Genomic DNA, 15,705 nt, shown 5'->3' on the forward strand with positions numbered 1-15,705 from the left:
GAAGAGAACTGCATGTTTTTAGAATTATCTCTGCTAGCTGTTGTACAGAAAACCAACAGTTTCATACCTGGTGCCAGGGGAGAAGAGCGTATCATCACCCAGCCTTGCCTGAATCAGAAGAAAGGGGGAAAATGCCTTCTATTGGGACCAGCAGTTAGCGTAATGGCTATGTCGCTGGACTCCCATGTAGTTGATGGCAGTTTGAGTACCAGACCCAGTGGCTTAAACTCACGCCGGGCACGTGTGCGTGCGTGTCCAAGATCCGGGGAGGAGAACGAAGGAGAAGGGATTGTGGTGTGGCCATCCCCCCTGGGGGGTGATTTCTCGTTTTCTGTCTCTCTGTCTTTCTGACAAGCGCATGTGCCCTATAGCAAAAACCTCTCCAAAATAATAATAATAATAATAATAGCCTTCCATCCTCTTGCCCTTATTCTTTTTAAATTTTACTTATTTAATGAGAGTAATAGAGACAGGGACCTCCAACAGGGTCTTGTCATGCAATGATCTTCCCCGTGGCCCTCCAGCCAGCCAGTATCATGAAGTACCCATGCCCTGGGACCTTCCCAGGTGGCTCCAGTATTATGCAGCTGGACCTTAAAGCCTGCACTCCACCTCCTCTTGCCTTTTATACTCCCTTCAGGAGAAAGGAACTGCAAGCCAACTAGCAGGTGAGTCTAGGAAATATTTTTTTAGGATTTCAGTATCCTGTGATATGGAGGAATGAATAAAACAGTAAGAATAGAATTCAGAGACAATTAACAATAACCAGGCAAACAACTGGCAACCAGCAGAGTTTAAATCTCAAGCACTGTGGCTTCTGAGTCCATGCTCTTAGTTACTATAGTAAAATGTGATCTACGATATGCTATAACAACAGGATTTTGTACATTTTTAAATTAATGGCTGACAACCAATGCAGACTGGCAACAAAAAATTGTAGGGATTGGATTTATTAAATATTCTACAAACACTGAGCTGGAAAATAGAATGATGTGCAAACAAAAAAAGCTAGAGAGCTTCTTTGTCCCTGTTTTGGATTGGATAAAATTGTTTGGGAAGGATTCCAAATGACTTAAATTATGAGCCCATCCATGGAACCAAGCACTTTTAACTGAAGGGCAGCTACTTGGGGAAATATCCTAGTAGAAATGCCCACTAGAACCCTGAGATGTGGACTTCGGTGTTGATAGTTTACCTAAGGGATGCAGGAAACACCAATAGGAGGTGGGGAAATTAAACAAAGAAGGGAAGGCAGTTAATAATGGGTGTGGTATCTAGCCAGCTACTACTGTAATGACTGGTGCATAATCCCATGAGAAAACCCTGGGAAATGGTGTAAAGCACAAGTCTCAGAATTATCCCATCTGAGGGCTGAGAGAGCTAGGATATCTACATAATAAATGCTGCCAGTCACTGGGTGTAGGCTGCTGGGGTAGGGTATGAGGTTCTTAACTCCAGGTTCCTTCAAATTGCCCTGACCGCGGGGACAGAGATGTCTTCCACAGCTAGGCAGAAAGCCCTCAAATAAGTGTCAAAGTAGAAAAGTAGAGACACAGACAGGAATCAATAAGGTCTGCTATCCTCAATTTGTTCATTAGATAAAAATTTCCTCCGCCTAATGCACAGAGTTGTTACAGATTTGAAAAGAAGTAATATCTGTGGGAAAAGTTTAATAAAGTAGAAAATGTATGGTTCAAGTCCCAGACCTGGCAGCTTGGAAAATATGCCGGGCATGTATGTGTGTGCCCAAAGTCCTGAAAAGAGAATGGAGAAGGGATTGTGGCATGGTCATTCTCCCCAGGGGCAGGGGGGTGATTTCTCACTTTCCCTCTTTCTGTATCTCTCTGGCAAGTGCACATGCACAATAATAAAAATAAATAAAAATTCACTAAATTAATTTTTTCATTAATACCTGAACTTTTTTTTAGCTTAACAGGTGGAATTATTTTTAAAATGTAAGTAAAATCAATAACTCATTTCTGCTAACTTCTGAAAGAGCGTATCATCTGTTTGAAAAATCTAAAGCAGCACAGTCTTGTATTCCTTTGTCTAGCATTAATCTTAAATCTAGGTCATTGTAGAAATCTCTGTTAATTACCTAACTAAAAACACTCTTTTAAAAAAAAAAGAAAAAAAAAATTTACCATAAATGAGATGCTGATAGATTATCTCTGGTTCAAATGAATTATGAGAATGTGAGATGCCACTCTCAGTGGCATGACTAAAAGGTACAAAATCAAAAGTGCTAACCCCAACATTATCGAATAACTGAATTAAGGGGCTGGCAGCTGGGCTGGTGGTTAGACACTGGACTCCCACATGGCTGACTGCAGTTCAAGTCCCAGACCTGGCGGCTTGCTTTCTCACTTTCACTCACTAGCTCGCTCGCTCAGCAGCTTACCTTCTCTCTTTCTCTCTCTTGCTTGCTCTCTCTGTTCCTCTCTGGTCAAATTAAAGATACATAAAATAGGGACCAGCAGTTAGTGTAATGGCTGTCTCGCTGGACTCCCATGTAGTCGACCGCGGTTCGAGTCCGGGACCCGGTGGCCTCAACTCCACCCGGGCATGTGTGCATGCATGCCCAAGATCCCAAGAGGAGAATGGAGGAGAAGGGATTGTGGCGTGGCCATCCCCCTTGGGGGGTGATTTCCTGCTTTCTGTCTCTCTGTCTCTCTCTGTCTGATTGGCGAGCGCATGCACCCTATAGGAAAAACCTCTCAAAAAAAAAAAAAAAAAGAGATGTGTTATTGCAATTTTCAGTACTATGATGACCTAGAGGTTCAGGTAGTTTCATGTCCCCCCAAATTATTTCCTGAATAAATCAGTTTTTCTTAATGCAGTATCAAAATGACAGAAATGGGTAAAATACCTTGGAAATTTCCTCTACCCCAAAAATAAGGAGTGGGTTTGGGGAGGAACACTGATTACGAGCTGCTCAGACATGGTAGCTTTGAGTGGTAAGTGAACCTAGGGAGCCGGGAAGCCCTGAGAACAAACTCCTAAACCACAAGTTTGATTTGTAACCCTTACCTATAGGCTCACAACAAGGAAAGGGAACTCAACTGGATACTAAATTAAGCAGGGACTCTAAAGAAACTAAAATGACACCTTGTTTTGGTGTCATACTTTGCAGAAACTAATAGAAATCTTCAGTATAGGGAAGCACCCCAACTTATTGTTACACAAATTTCACAGTTTGATCAAATAAATATAGGTACAAAATCAAAGATGCTCAAGCACATAAACAAGCCACCACATAACACTCCAGGAATTCAGATATCTGCAATTGTTAGTCATCATATAAAAATCTTTAACAGAAAAGGATGAAAGTACAAAGGTGAGGAAGCAAGACACTATCAGAAATGACATGAAAAACATGTAAGAGCTAAAGGGATATTCAAGAAATAAAAAAAGTGTAATTGTTGACATCTAATAAGCTAAACTGATTAGATACTTAAAAACAAAAAGTAATATTCTGCTGAAGAAGTTATATAGGATGAAGCAAATGAGTAAGATGAACACGAAAAGCAATAACCAAAAAGAAAAGAGTTGATAAATCAAACTTTATTAAAATTAAGCGAACTTCTTGGGACCAGCAGATGGCATACTGGTTACACCACTGGACTCCCAAGTAGTCAACCCTGGTTAAAGTCCCCGACACAGCGGCTTAAAATTCATTCTGGGCACCTGTGCGGGTATGCCCAAGATCCCAAGAGGAGAAGGGATTACTGCATCGTCATCCCCCCTGGGGGATGATTTCTCATTTTCTGTCTCTCTGGCAAGCACACGTGCCCTATAGCAAAAATTACTCTCTAAAAAAAAAAAATTTAGAGACCCATTCATCAAAGTATGTGATTATGTATGTGAAAAGGCCATTCCCAGAATGGAGGAAGGTAATTTGCAGAATATATACCCAACAAAGATCTCACACCTTGAACATGTGAGGAATGACTACAAATCAATTTAAAAAAAAAAAAAGTGCATCACATTTTAAAAGTGACTATAAGACTTCAGTAGGCATTTCACAGAAAGAATATAACAACCAGCCAATAAACATGTGAAAATCTGCTCAACATTAATAACCAAAGAAATGTTAGTTTAAATCATAATGAGATACCTCTACACACCACCACAAGAGATAAAATTCTTTAAACTGATTGTAACAAGGTGTTGACAAGGATTTTGAGCATTCAGCCTTCACACTGTTGGTGGCATCTAAATTGTTACAACTGCTTTAGAAAACCATTCTCGTGGACCTACTGAAGCTGATCACAGACATACTGTGTCCCACTGTTCTACTCCTAGATCTAGACCTACAGAACTGCTTACGTACTTGTAAACATGGCCTAGTAATGTACTAGAAAGTATATAGCAACAATTTTTGTAACAGCTTACTCATAATGGAGTTGGGGCGAATCATCTAAGTGGTGAGTTTGAAAAAGAAACTGGTTATGTGTAACCCAGCCATTTCTTTTCCTCTTTTCTCTCAGGAGCAAGCTGCCTTCAGTAGTCACACATTCTGTTCTCTTCATCCATGCCTTAATTTTCAAAGTCCAGCATAAATATGACCTTTGATTGAAGGGTTAGTCTCCCTAATTCTAGAGTTTAGTATTAGGAAGTCATTTGCCGCTAAATAAGTCCATTCTCTTATACCTATTTCATCAGTAATGAAAGGGATATTTGGTGTCAGTGTGTGATGTCTTAATTGTTGCTTCCAGGTTTAGTTCTAAGATCTGCTTCTCTGATCAGGCATTTACTTTTCCTTTCCCCTTTGTTTGGACAGTATTCAGTCTGTCTTGTTTACAGTAATTTGTTCTCAGGGGACATAACCCTCTAGACTCCACCCTCAAGTCCAGTTTCTTTGCATAATATTCCTTTTTTTTTTTTTTAAGACAGATTTTTTTTTTTTTTTTTTTTTTTGTTTGCTATAAGGCATGCACACTCACCAGAGACAGAGAAATAGAGAGAAAGTGAAAAATCACCCCACCCCACCCCTGCCAGAAGTAATGGCCACATCACAATCCCTTCTCCATTCTCCTCTAGGGATTTCGAGCACACACGCACAGGCACCTGTTATTGGTATCAAGCCACAGGACCCAGGACTTAATCCACAGTCAGCAATGTGGGAATCTAGTGCCATAACCAGTCCACTACCTACTGCCCCCCACCCCGCCATTCTTTTGATTTCCTGCATGGGTTTGTTGTCCAGTGTTTTTTGTCTTAGTTGCCTATTGTAGCTCTCACATACACTTTTGAATTATTGGGATTTTCTTAGTCAACTGTTTGCTGAAAATCTAGTTTCTGTTAAATTTATTTTCATTTTCCTAGTTTCTCTGGATAGATTTCAGGAGAATGAAATAGAAATTTCAGAACTAAGCAGATCCCTCATTCTTATAGAATGCTATTATAATTAATTTTTGTCCTAGTTTCAAAGATATGATAAATCCTCTGAAAGTACTCTGATTATTGGCCTCAAATAATGAACAGTAATGCTACAGTTGTCAATTTCCTTACTAGAGTAAATTGTATAGATTTTCACAGGTGTTAGGACACTAACACTATGTCTTCTGGCTAAGACCCTAAAGTAGCCATTATGGAAAATTATTTGCAGCATAAAGTAGATATTTTAAATTAAAATAGACAGCCTCAGTGAGAAGCAACTTTTCATTCTGGTATGCTAAAAAGAAGATTGTTAAAATGTTTCTCCTGAGCCCAAAGTGGAATACTGTATAGAAATGTTTGAGAGGATCTTATTCCGATCCAATTTGATTGTGGGTAAGATTTCTCAAGATTTCTTGTTTTGGTCTTGGGAATTTTCACCTACATTCAATTTCTTTTTGAAAATAAATACCATTCGATCTTGGTAGTCTGCCACAAATAATTGTATACTCAGCGAGTTCCAGCACTACCTGGGAATACATCTGCTTTTTGGATGCCTTATGCTTGGATGAGAACAAAAGCAAGGTAGAAGCTACAGAGAAATGCTGAGCAAGATGTCAGACCATGGGTAGTATCAGGATGCAGATCTTTGAGAATATATACATCTAGTTATAACAAGGCATTTTAAGAGGGGAAGCAACAGGAAAAACAGCTTTTGGCGGTCTTCGATCTAGGGTCAGAGTCCAGTGTACATTAAGAGTGGTAATCGTAGTGAAAAGCCTCACAATCTAAGACAGAACCCCAAAAAGCATAACCTAAAACTAAGGATATAGACTAGAACCATCTGGTTGGATCAGAAATACTCAAGCACTGGTTCAAAACTATTGACATTCTTTAGCTACTGATAGAAAGAAATCAAGCTTGGGGCCAGCAGGTGGCATGGTGGTTGGGAGCGCTAGATTCCCACATGGAAGACCATGGTTCTAGTCCCGGACCTGGTGGCTTGCTTTCTCACTTTCTCTCTCTCTCTCTGTCCCTCTCTGGTCAAATTAAAATAAATAAAGATAAATAAAATAATTATTTTTAAAAATTACAAAAAAGAAGGAAATCAAGCTCTTTTGTGTAGGAACATAACATCATGCAGTGCTTTTAACTATTTATATGACTAATTTTTCCAAAAAAATGAACAGCAAATAACAAAAGATAACGGATGCAAGAAGAATCAAGCATGACTCAGCACCAGCAGAAACAATAAATAAGGAAACAAGCTTAATAACAAGCAGTCCCAAAACCAGTATGTTTGCTATGTTCATAGGAAAAAAAGTCAAACTTATAAATGGTGTCAAGGAAATAAAGATCAAAAACAGTGACATTTAAGAGTGACCTAAAAGAACCAGGGACCAGCAGTTGGTGTAATGGCTATGTCACTGGACTCCCATGTAGTCAACTGCGGTTCAAGTCCCAGATCCAGTGGCTTAAACTTACACCGGGCGCATGTGCGTATACAGATCCCAAGAGGAGAATGGAGAAGGGATTGCAGCATGGCCATTCCTCCTGGGGGAGTGATTTCTTGCTTTCTGTCTCTCTGTCTCTCTCTGTCTTTCTGGTGAGTGCACGTGCCCTATAGCAAAAACCTCCCCTAAATAAATAAATAAATAAAATAAAAGAGTGACCTTAAAGAACCAAACAGGAGTTCTAAAACTAAAAATATAATAAATGAAAGTACAAAAATAAATTAAACCAATCTATAGAGAGTGAGCGACTGAGTAACAGGTTAAAAGAAATAACCCCGGGGCTGGCAGGTGGTGTAGTGGTTAAATGCACTAGACTCTCACATGGCCAATTGTGGTTCAAGTCCCAGACCTGGTGGCTTGCTTTCTCATTTTCCCTCTCTCTTTCTGATCAAACTAGAAAATAATAATAGTAATAAATAAAATTAAATAAAATATTTTTTTAAATAACCCAAAGTGAAGGAAGAAGAGACAAAATTAAAAATAAAAATTATTGAAGAGGGTCCAGCTGGTGGCATGGTCTAGGTAACTGGATCCTATCCGGTCACCTGTGCAGCTGGAGTCCTGACCCCGTAACTTGGAAAACATGCCAGGCACCTCTGCCCAAAATCCCAAGAAAAGAATGGAGGAGAAGGGATTAAGGTATGGTCATCACCCCACCCTCCCATGGGTTGCGGGGGTGAAATCTCACTTTCTCTCTTTCTCTGGCAAGTGCTTACACCCTGTAGCAAATCTATAAAAAGAAAATGTAAATACACACACACACACACACACACACACACACACACAAAGATGAGGTATGCAAATCTTTCTTTTGAGACTGGAAATAACATATGGATATTGGCTAACATCACTGCTTTTCGACATTCTTGAATCCTAGCCATCTAGTAAAACAAGAAAGAAAAGTATGTGAATTAGAAATGAAGGAACACAGACCTAATCATGGCACTGCACTGTGATGCTGGAGTCACAAGGACGACATGGTTCAGATCCTGGGTCGACCTGAAACACACCAGTGATCTTGGCTGACTGCAAGGTAGGGGTAGAAGGTTATCTATCACGTGTGAGACCCTGTCAATGGTGTCCCTCTTTCCCAATCTTTCTATCTGTCATAGTATTTTTTTATTTGTTGTTTAATGTTGGACTCCCTTGGGCACAGGGATTCCTTCAGCTAACTCCTGTGAAAACCAGAGACCTGACTCCTGACACAGTGAAAGGCAGAGGAAGGAGACAGCACACCTAACCAGGCACTTCTTGCACCAGTGCTTTTTGCTCTGCCCCTGCCAGAGCAGAGCAGAGCAGAGCAGAGATGGGATGAGTAAGTAGCCAGAGATAATCCTGGGGAGGAAGAAGAGTGGTGGGGGGCCCACCTCACCTAAACCAACACATTGCCCCATTGATACTTCACTTATAAAATACAGATTCCAAGATAAAATTATTGAAAATTTGGGGACCAGCAGATGGCATAGTGGTTATTTCACTGGACTCCCACATGGCCGACCGCGGTTCAAGCTCTGGACCTGGTGGCTTGCAACTCACACCAGGCACGTGTGCATGCATGCCCAAAATCCGAAGAGGAGAATGGAGGAGAAGGGATTGTGGTGTGGCCATCCCCTCTGGAGAGTGGCTTCTTGCTTTCTGTCTCTCTATCCCTCTCTCTTTCTCTGGCGACTGATTATAAAAAAAAGGAATTCAGCCATCCCCATGGCCTAGAGTTTAAGGAAGCCAGATCCTACATAGCCAACTGCAGTTCAAGTTCCACCTTTGGCAGCTTGAAAAACAGTGGGTCATGTGTAAGAACATGTCCCAAATCCTGACAGGACGAAGAAATGGAGAAGATGGAATTATTGTGGCATGACCACACCTTTTTTTAAAGGTGGATGCTTTCTCCTTCTCTCTTTCCTTATTTTTTTCCACTAGTTCTTACATCCTCTGGAAAAGAAGGAGAAAGAAGAAAAGGAGAAGGAGACGATGATAATGATAATTTTGAACAACAAAGGTATGAAAAGTCCTCAAAAAGTTCATGGAAAATGCACATTATGAAAAAACTATGTGTGAGTTTTGAAACTTTTTACACTAAAATGAACTTAACACTTTTTTTTTTTCTTTTTAGTCTTTGTTAAAGGATATTCACCAGAGAGAGAGAAGGAAAGTGAGAAATCACCCCTGCAGGAGGGGATGGCCATGCCACAATCCCTTATCCTCCATTCTCTCAGGATCTCAGGCACATATGTACATGTGCTGGACATGATCTTTAAGCCACCAGGTCCAGGACTCGAACTGCATGGTCAGCCATGTGGCATCCAGCACCTTAACCTCTATGCCACTTTGCTGGCCCTAAACTTGTACTTTAATTCCTCTTTTACACAAACTTTTTGAAGTCCCTCATATTTTGATGATATGAATAACTTCTCTATAACTTAGGTTTTATAAAGCTGTATTTCCTGGGACCAGCAGTTAGCGTAATGGCTATGTCACTGGACTCCCATGTAGTCAACCACGGTTTGCGTCCCAGACCTGGTGGCTTAAAACTCACGCTGGGCGCATGTGTGTGCGTGCCCAAGATCCCAGGAGAATGGAGGAGAAGGGATTGCAGCATGGCCATCCCCCCTGGGGGGTGATTTCTCGCTTTCTGTCTCTCCGTCTCTCTCTGTCTGTCTGGCGAGCACATGTGCCCTATAGCAAAAACCTCTCCAAAAAAAAAAAAAAAAAGGCTGTATTTCCAGATAGTCTACTCTGAGGTAGATTTACATGAAGGTAAGGGATTTAAGCTTGATTCTGTCAGCCCCTTTTAAAGAATTGGGCCTGATTTTGCACTCATAATTTTATAATTTTAAAGACCTCTCAAATTATATAAGGTTGAAGCCCTCCAAAACCTGATTCCAACCTTGACTGTGAACTGCACTTATGATAAGTTCATACAGCAGCCCTAAATATGAAATTTTTATAAATAATGAGCCATAGTGGTTATAAAAACTTGTTTAACATGTAGATTCACTGAAGAGATCCTTCTATTTGCCAAAAATGAATCTTTCCCTCTTATGTGCTATTTCTGTACTTTTTCTCTAATTTTACTGAGACATGTCTCATGTGCTTGTTTAGCTACCTCTCTGCCATACTAGAAAGTGAGCTCCAAAATAACCAGGACACTCTTCCAATTATTTTTGAATCACCAAGACCTAGAAAAGATCCTAATAACCAATAAATAAATGTTCACTAAGTCTTAAAAAAAAAAAAAAACTATATTGAGACCTGCAGTTGGCATACTGCCTATGTCACTAGACTCCCATGTAGTCAACCACAGTTCAAGTCCCAGACTCAGTGGCTTAAACTCACACCGGGCACCTGTGTGTGCATGCTCAAGATCCTGAGAGGAGAATGGAGAAGGGATTGCAGCACGGCCATCCCCCCGGGGGGTGATTTCTTGCTGTCTGTCTCTTTCTCTCTCTCTGTCTTTCTGGTGAGCGCATGCACCCTATAGCAAAAACTTCTCCAAAAAAAAAAAAGACTATTGTGCATAAAGAAGTCATAGCTACAACTTGTCACTTGAATAAATGTAATATGAAACTGATAAGTAAATAATCCATATGTATATGAAATAATTCATATATACTTGAAAATTTGGTCAAATTTTGCAGAGATAGATTATAAGCTTTTAAGGGCAAAAAGTAGGAATAAGAAAATAAAAATAAGATCATGAGTTATTTTTAAATATATAAAGGTACAAAAGAAAATATGAAAATCCATTATTCCACTATCATGTTTCAAGGTTTTTCCTTTTTTTTCTTTTTTTTTCTTTTTTTTTTAAGAGTGCATGCACTTGCTGGAGACACAAAGAGTGAGAGATGGAAAGCTGGAAATCACCCACTCTTCCACAGGGAGACAACTATGCTGCCATCTCTTCTCCATCCTCCTCTCAAGATTGGGCATACACTCAAATGTGCTCAGCATGTTTTATAAGTCATGGGTCCAGGATTCAAACCATGAAGTTGGCATGTGAGATCCAACACCTCAACCACCACATCATTGTCTGGCCCCAGGTTTCTAAACTTATTCATTTATTTATTTGTTAATTTGCCAGAGGGTGCATGTGATCACTGGAGATAGAAAAAGAGAGAAAAAAGCACCCTCCATAGGGCTGTGTCATGCTACAGTCCCTTCTCCATCTTTCTCCTCCTTTCAGGATTTTGGTCATGCAGCATATGTGTGTTTCTCAAATCGCCCCAGATTAATACATTTTAATAAAGATTATTAATTAATGATGTATTTAATATTACTTAAATTTATGCATTTGTTTATGTAATGAGAGAAAAAAGCAAGCATCATCAACAGAGTCTTAACACTGAGATCCTCCCTACAGCCTTCTCAGTGCACACTGGTCCACTGGGAACCACCAGGTTTCAAATCTTCCATATGGCGTCCAGCATTGCAGAGCTTAAGCTACCTGCTGTGCCACCAGGCAGAGCCAATTTAAAAAAAAAAAAAAAAGGGCACTAAGTCTTTGAACTCCCACTGGTCTGTATATTTACAGTACATCTTAATTCAGGCCCTAAAGTTAGATTTCATCAATTTAAGTTGAAAAATAGATTCATATATCCAAGTTGTTCCAACGATACAAAGCAGTTTTCCAGTGACTGACTAGATAGCATCAGGTGTTTAAATTTTAAACTAATTAAAATCAACTAACGGTTCAGTTTTTTCAGTTGGTAGCCACAAGTCAAATGCTAGACAACCACATGTGGTGGACACCCTAATGAACAGTGCAGCTTAAAAAGATACATGAAGTACTTATCCTGTAGCACCTTTCTTTTTTTCTACTCAATGTACATAATTCTTAAAAATCTTTGCCATATCCTAGAACCGAAATGCATAGACAAAAATGGATAGCTTTGAATTTCAGCATAGATGGCATTGAAAACAATCATGTTACCACTAAAGTTACTCAGTATATCTTAAAAAAAAAAAAAAAAAACTTTCGAAAAAAGCACTTTGGAAACGTTTAAAGTACTTCTGTTTAAACAGATTGTTAAACCGGTCATATCTTCTCATAAACGAAGACGCGCTGTAACTTGCAAAGGCGCAGCTTTCATATTAGCCCCTCCCAGTCTTCTACCCCGCCTTCAAGCACGCGCCCACAAGCACGTACACACATGTATGCACGCACACACATATGCCTGCGACACACATAGGCGCTCACATATATGCAAGGTTGAAGCCCTCCAAAACCTGATTCCAACCTTGACTGTGAACTGCACTTATGATAAGTTCATACAGCAGCCCTAAATATGAAATTTTTATAAATAATGAGCCATAGTGGTTATAAAAACTTGTTTAACATGTAGATTCACTGAAGAGATCCTTCTATTTGCCAAAAATGAATCTTTCCCTCTTATGTGCTATTTCTGTACTTTTTCTCTAATTTTACTGAGACATGTCTCATGTGCTTGTTTAGCTACCTCTCTGCCATACTAGAAAGTGAGCTCCAAAATAACCAGGACACTCTTCCAATTATTTTTGAATCACCAAGACCTAGAAAAGATCCTAATAACCAATAAATAAATGTTCACTAAGTCTTAAAAAAAAAAAAAAACTATATTGAGACCTGCAGTTGGCATACTGCCTATGTCACTAGACTCCCATGTAGTCAACCACAGTTCAAGTCCCAGACTCAGTGGCTTAAACTCACACCGGGCACCTGTGTGTGCATGCTCAAGATCCTGAGAGGAGAATGGAGAAGGGATTGCAGCACGGCCATCCCCCCGGGGGGTGATTTCTTGCTGTCTGTCTCTTTCTCTCTCTCTGTCTTTCTGGTGAGCGCATGCACCCTATAGCAAAAACTTCTCCAAAAAAAAAAAAGACTATTGTGCATAAAGAAGTCATAGCTACAACTTGTCACTTGAATAAATGTAATATGAAACTGATAAGTAAATAATCCATATGTATATGAAATAATTCATATATACTTGAAAATTTGGTCAAATTTTGCAGAGATAGATTATAAGCTTTTAAGGGCAAAAAGTAGGAATAAGAAAATAAAAATAAGATCATGAGTTATTTTTAAATATATAAAGGTACAAAAGAAAATATGAAAATCCATTATTCCACTATCATGTTTCAAGGTTTTTCCTTTTTTTTCTTTTTTTTTCTTTTTTTTTTAAGAGTGCATGCACTTGCTGGAGACACAAAGAGTGAGAGATGGAAAGCTGGAAATCACCCACTCTTCCACAGGGAGACAACTATGCTGCCATCTCTTCTCCATCCTCCTCTCAAGATTGGGCATACACTCAAATGTGCTCAGCATGTTTTATAAGTCATGGGTCCAGGATTCAAACCATGAAGTTGGCATGTGAGATCCAACACCTCAACCACCACATCATTGTCTGGCCCCAGGTTTCTAAACTTATTCATTTATTTATTTGTTAATTTGCCAGAGGGTGCATGTGATCACTGGAGATAGAAAAAGAGAGAAAAAAGCACCCTCCATAGGGCTGTGTCATGCTACAGTCCCTTCTCCATCTTTCTCCTCCTTTCAGGATTTTGGTCATGCAGCATATGTGTGTTTCTCAAATCGCCCCAGATTAATACATTTTAATAAAGATTATTAATTAATGATGTATTTAATATTACTTAAATTTATGCATTTGTTTATGTAATGAGAGAAAAAAGCAAGCATCATCAACAGAGTCTTAACACTGAGATCCTCCCTACAGCCTTCTCAGTGCACACTGGTCCACTGGGAACCACCAGGTTTCAAATCTTCCATATGGCGTCCAGCATTGCAGAGCTTAAGCTACCTGCTGTGCCACCAGGCAGAGCCAATTTAAAAAAAAAAAAAAAAGGGCACTAAGTCTTTGAACTCCCACTGGTCTGTATATTTACAGTACATCTTAATTCAGGCCCTAAAGTTAGATTTCATCAATTTAAGTTGAAAAATAGATTCATATATCCAAGTTGTTCCAACGATACAAAGCAGTTTTCCAGTGACTGACTAGATAGCATCAGGTGTTTAAATTTTAAACTAATTAAAATCAACTAACGGTTCAGTTTTTTCAGTTGGTAGCCACAAGTCAAATGCTAGACAACCACATGTGGTGGACACCCTAATGAACAGTGCAGCTTAAAAAGATACATGAAGTACTTATCCTGTAGCACCTTTCTTTTTTTCTACTCAATGTACATAATTCTTAAAAATCTTTGCCATATCCTAGAACCGAAATGCATAGACAAAAATGGATAGCTTTGAATTTCAGCATAGATGGCATTGAAAACAATCATGTTACCACTAAAGTTACTCAGTATATCTTAAAAAAAAAAAAAAAAAACTTTCGAAAAAAGCACTTTGGAAACGTTTAAAGTACTTCTGTTTAAACAGATTGTTAAACCGGTCATATCTTCTCATAAACGAAGACGCGCTGTAACTTGCAAAGGCGCAGCTTTCATATTAGCCCCTCCCAGTCTTCTACCCCGCCTTCAAGCACGCGCCCACAAGCACGTACACACATGTATGCACGCACACACATATGCCTGCGACACACATAGGCGCTCACATATATGCACGCACGAGCGTGCGACCACCCAGGAAATGGTTTCTTCCTACCCTCCGCCGGCGGAGCTGACGCCGGGAAGTTTCCGAGGGGCACTCGTGCTGACTTGGTATGGCTGGGGTTCCACGTCTAGTTTAAATGGTATTAGACTCCGCCCACTCCAGATCCATTTGAGGATTAACCGAAAAGGTTGGGAGAGGCGGAGAAACGAGCCGTTCTTGTCAACTGGTCAGTAGCTCCACCTTGGGAAGCGACAGGCTGCGCGCCCGAGAGTAAAAGCTGTCCCTTGCAGGAACATGCAGGACAAAAACGGCCCTGCGCCGCTGATGAGCAGGACCTGCCTCGGTCAGGAAATCGGGAGAGGCGGCCCCTCACAAAGGAGGTCCCCCTCAGTGGTTGCGCAGGCTGAGGTGTTAGCTGCGGCACCTACAGGATCCGAGGCGACAGGTCCCCTGAGTTCTCCTTGGTTTGTGGGTTTCCCACAGAAAAGCCTAGTGGCACCAAAAACTATTTTTCCACAAATACGAAATGGCCCCGAAACTTTTCCCACACGCTCACTTGCTACTCCGCCTCACTTTCATGCTTCTCTTGAGGAGTCGGATCACTTTGTCTGAGCACCAACTCTGAAAACCCAGGAGCTAAACCCAGCCCAACTTCCCGGGAGAAACAGGAGAGAAAACACCGTGAACCCCGGCACACACCCCGGCTTTCCCGGTGCGAAGGTGGAAAAAAAAGAGAGACCGGCCGGTCGCCGCGATGCATGCTAGGACTAGTAGTTCCCACAGCATTCTGAGAGTCGGGTCTCGGCGGAGCGCCCATTGCCTCCGCCGCGGGGAACTACAATTCCCGTGGTGCCTCGCGGCAAAGTGGAAGAAGCGAAATGGGAGGGGGTGCGTCGCGCCTGCGCAGGTCAGGGACCACAGGGAGGCGGAGGCGCCGCGGTCCAACTGCTGAAGTCTCCATGTGACAGTGAGCGGAGTCCCTGCTCTAGGCGCCGCTCGACTCCGGTCCCGGCCGCAAGCACTACCCACTGTTCCAGCGCCAACGCTGGGAAGACTTGGCGTTCGGTCGTGCGACTGCCGGACTTGGGGCGCAGAGTGAATTGCCCCTGCCCGGCCGGGTGCCTGAGGCACCGAGCGAAGAGAGGAGGAGAGCGGGGATTCCTGTCGACCCCGGTGCCCAGGAGGACCGAGACATGAACGGCTTCACGCCTGAGGAGATGAGCCGCGGTGGGGACGCTGCCGCCGCAGTGGCCGCGGGGGGGAACCCAG

General features: G+C 41.2%; 1 protein-coding gene across 1 annotated transcript in view; it reads left to right on the forward strand.

Moving 5' to 3' along the window:
• Window positions 1–15,341: 15,341 nt before the first annotated feature.
• The window catches only part of SAP30 (Sin3A associated protein 30), a gene marked incomplete in the record, with an annotated part of 10,062 nt that continues 9,698 nt past the window's right edge, over window positions 15,342–15,705 (forward strand). The window contains 1 exon segment of the mRNA XM_014587047.2: window positions 15,342–15,693. Within this exon segment, the coding sequence (XP_014442533.2) occupies window positions 15,630–15,693 (64 nt within the window).

The sequence above is a fragment of the Tupaia chinensis genome, unplaced genomic scaffold, assembly GCF_000334495.1.
Source record: "Tupaia chinensis unplaced genomic scaffold, TupChi_1.0 Scaffold000179_1, whole genome shotgun sequence".
NCBI classification, from domain to species: Eukaryota; Metazoa; Chordata; class Mammalia; order Scandentia; family Tupaiidae; genus Tupaia; species Tupaia belangeri.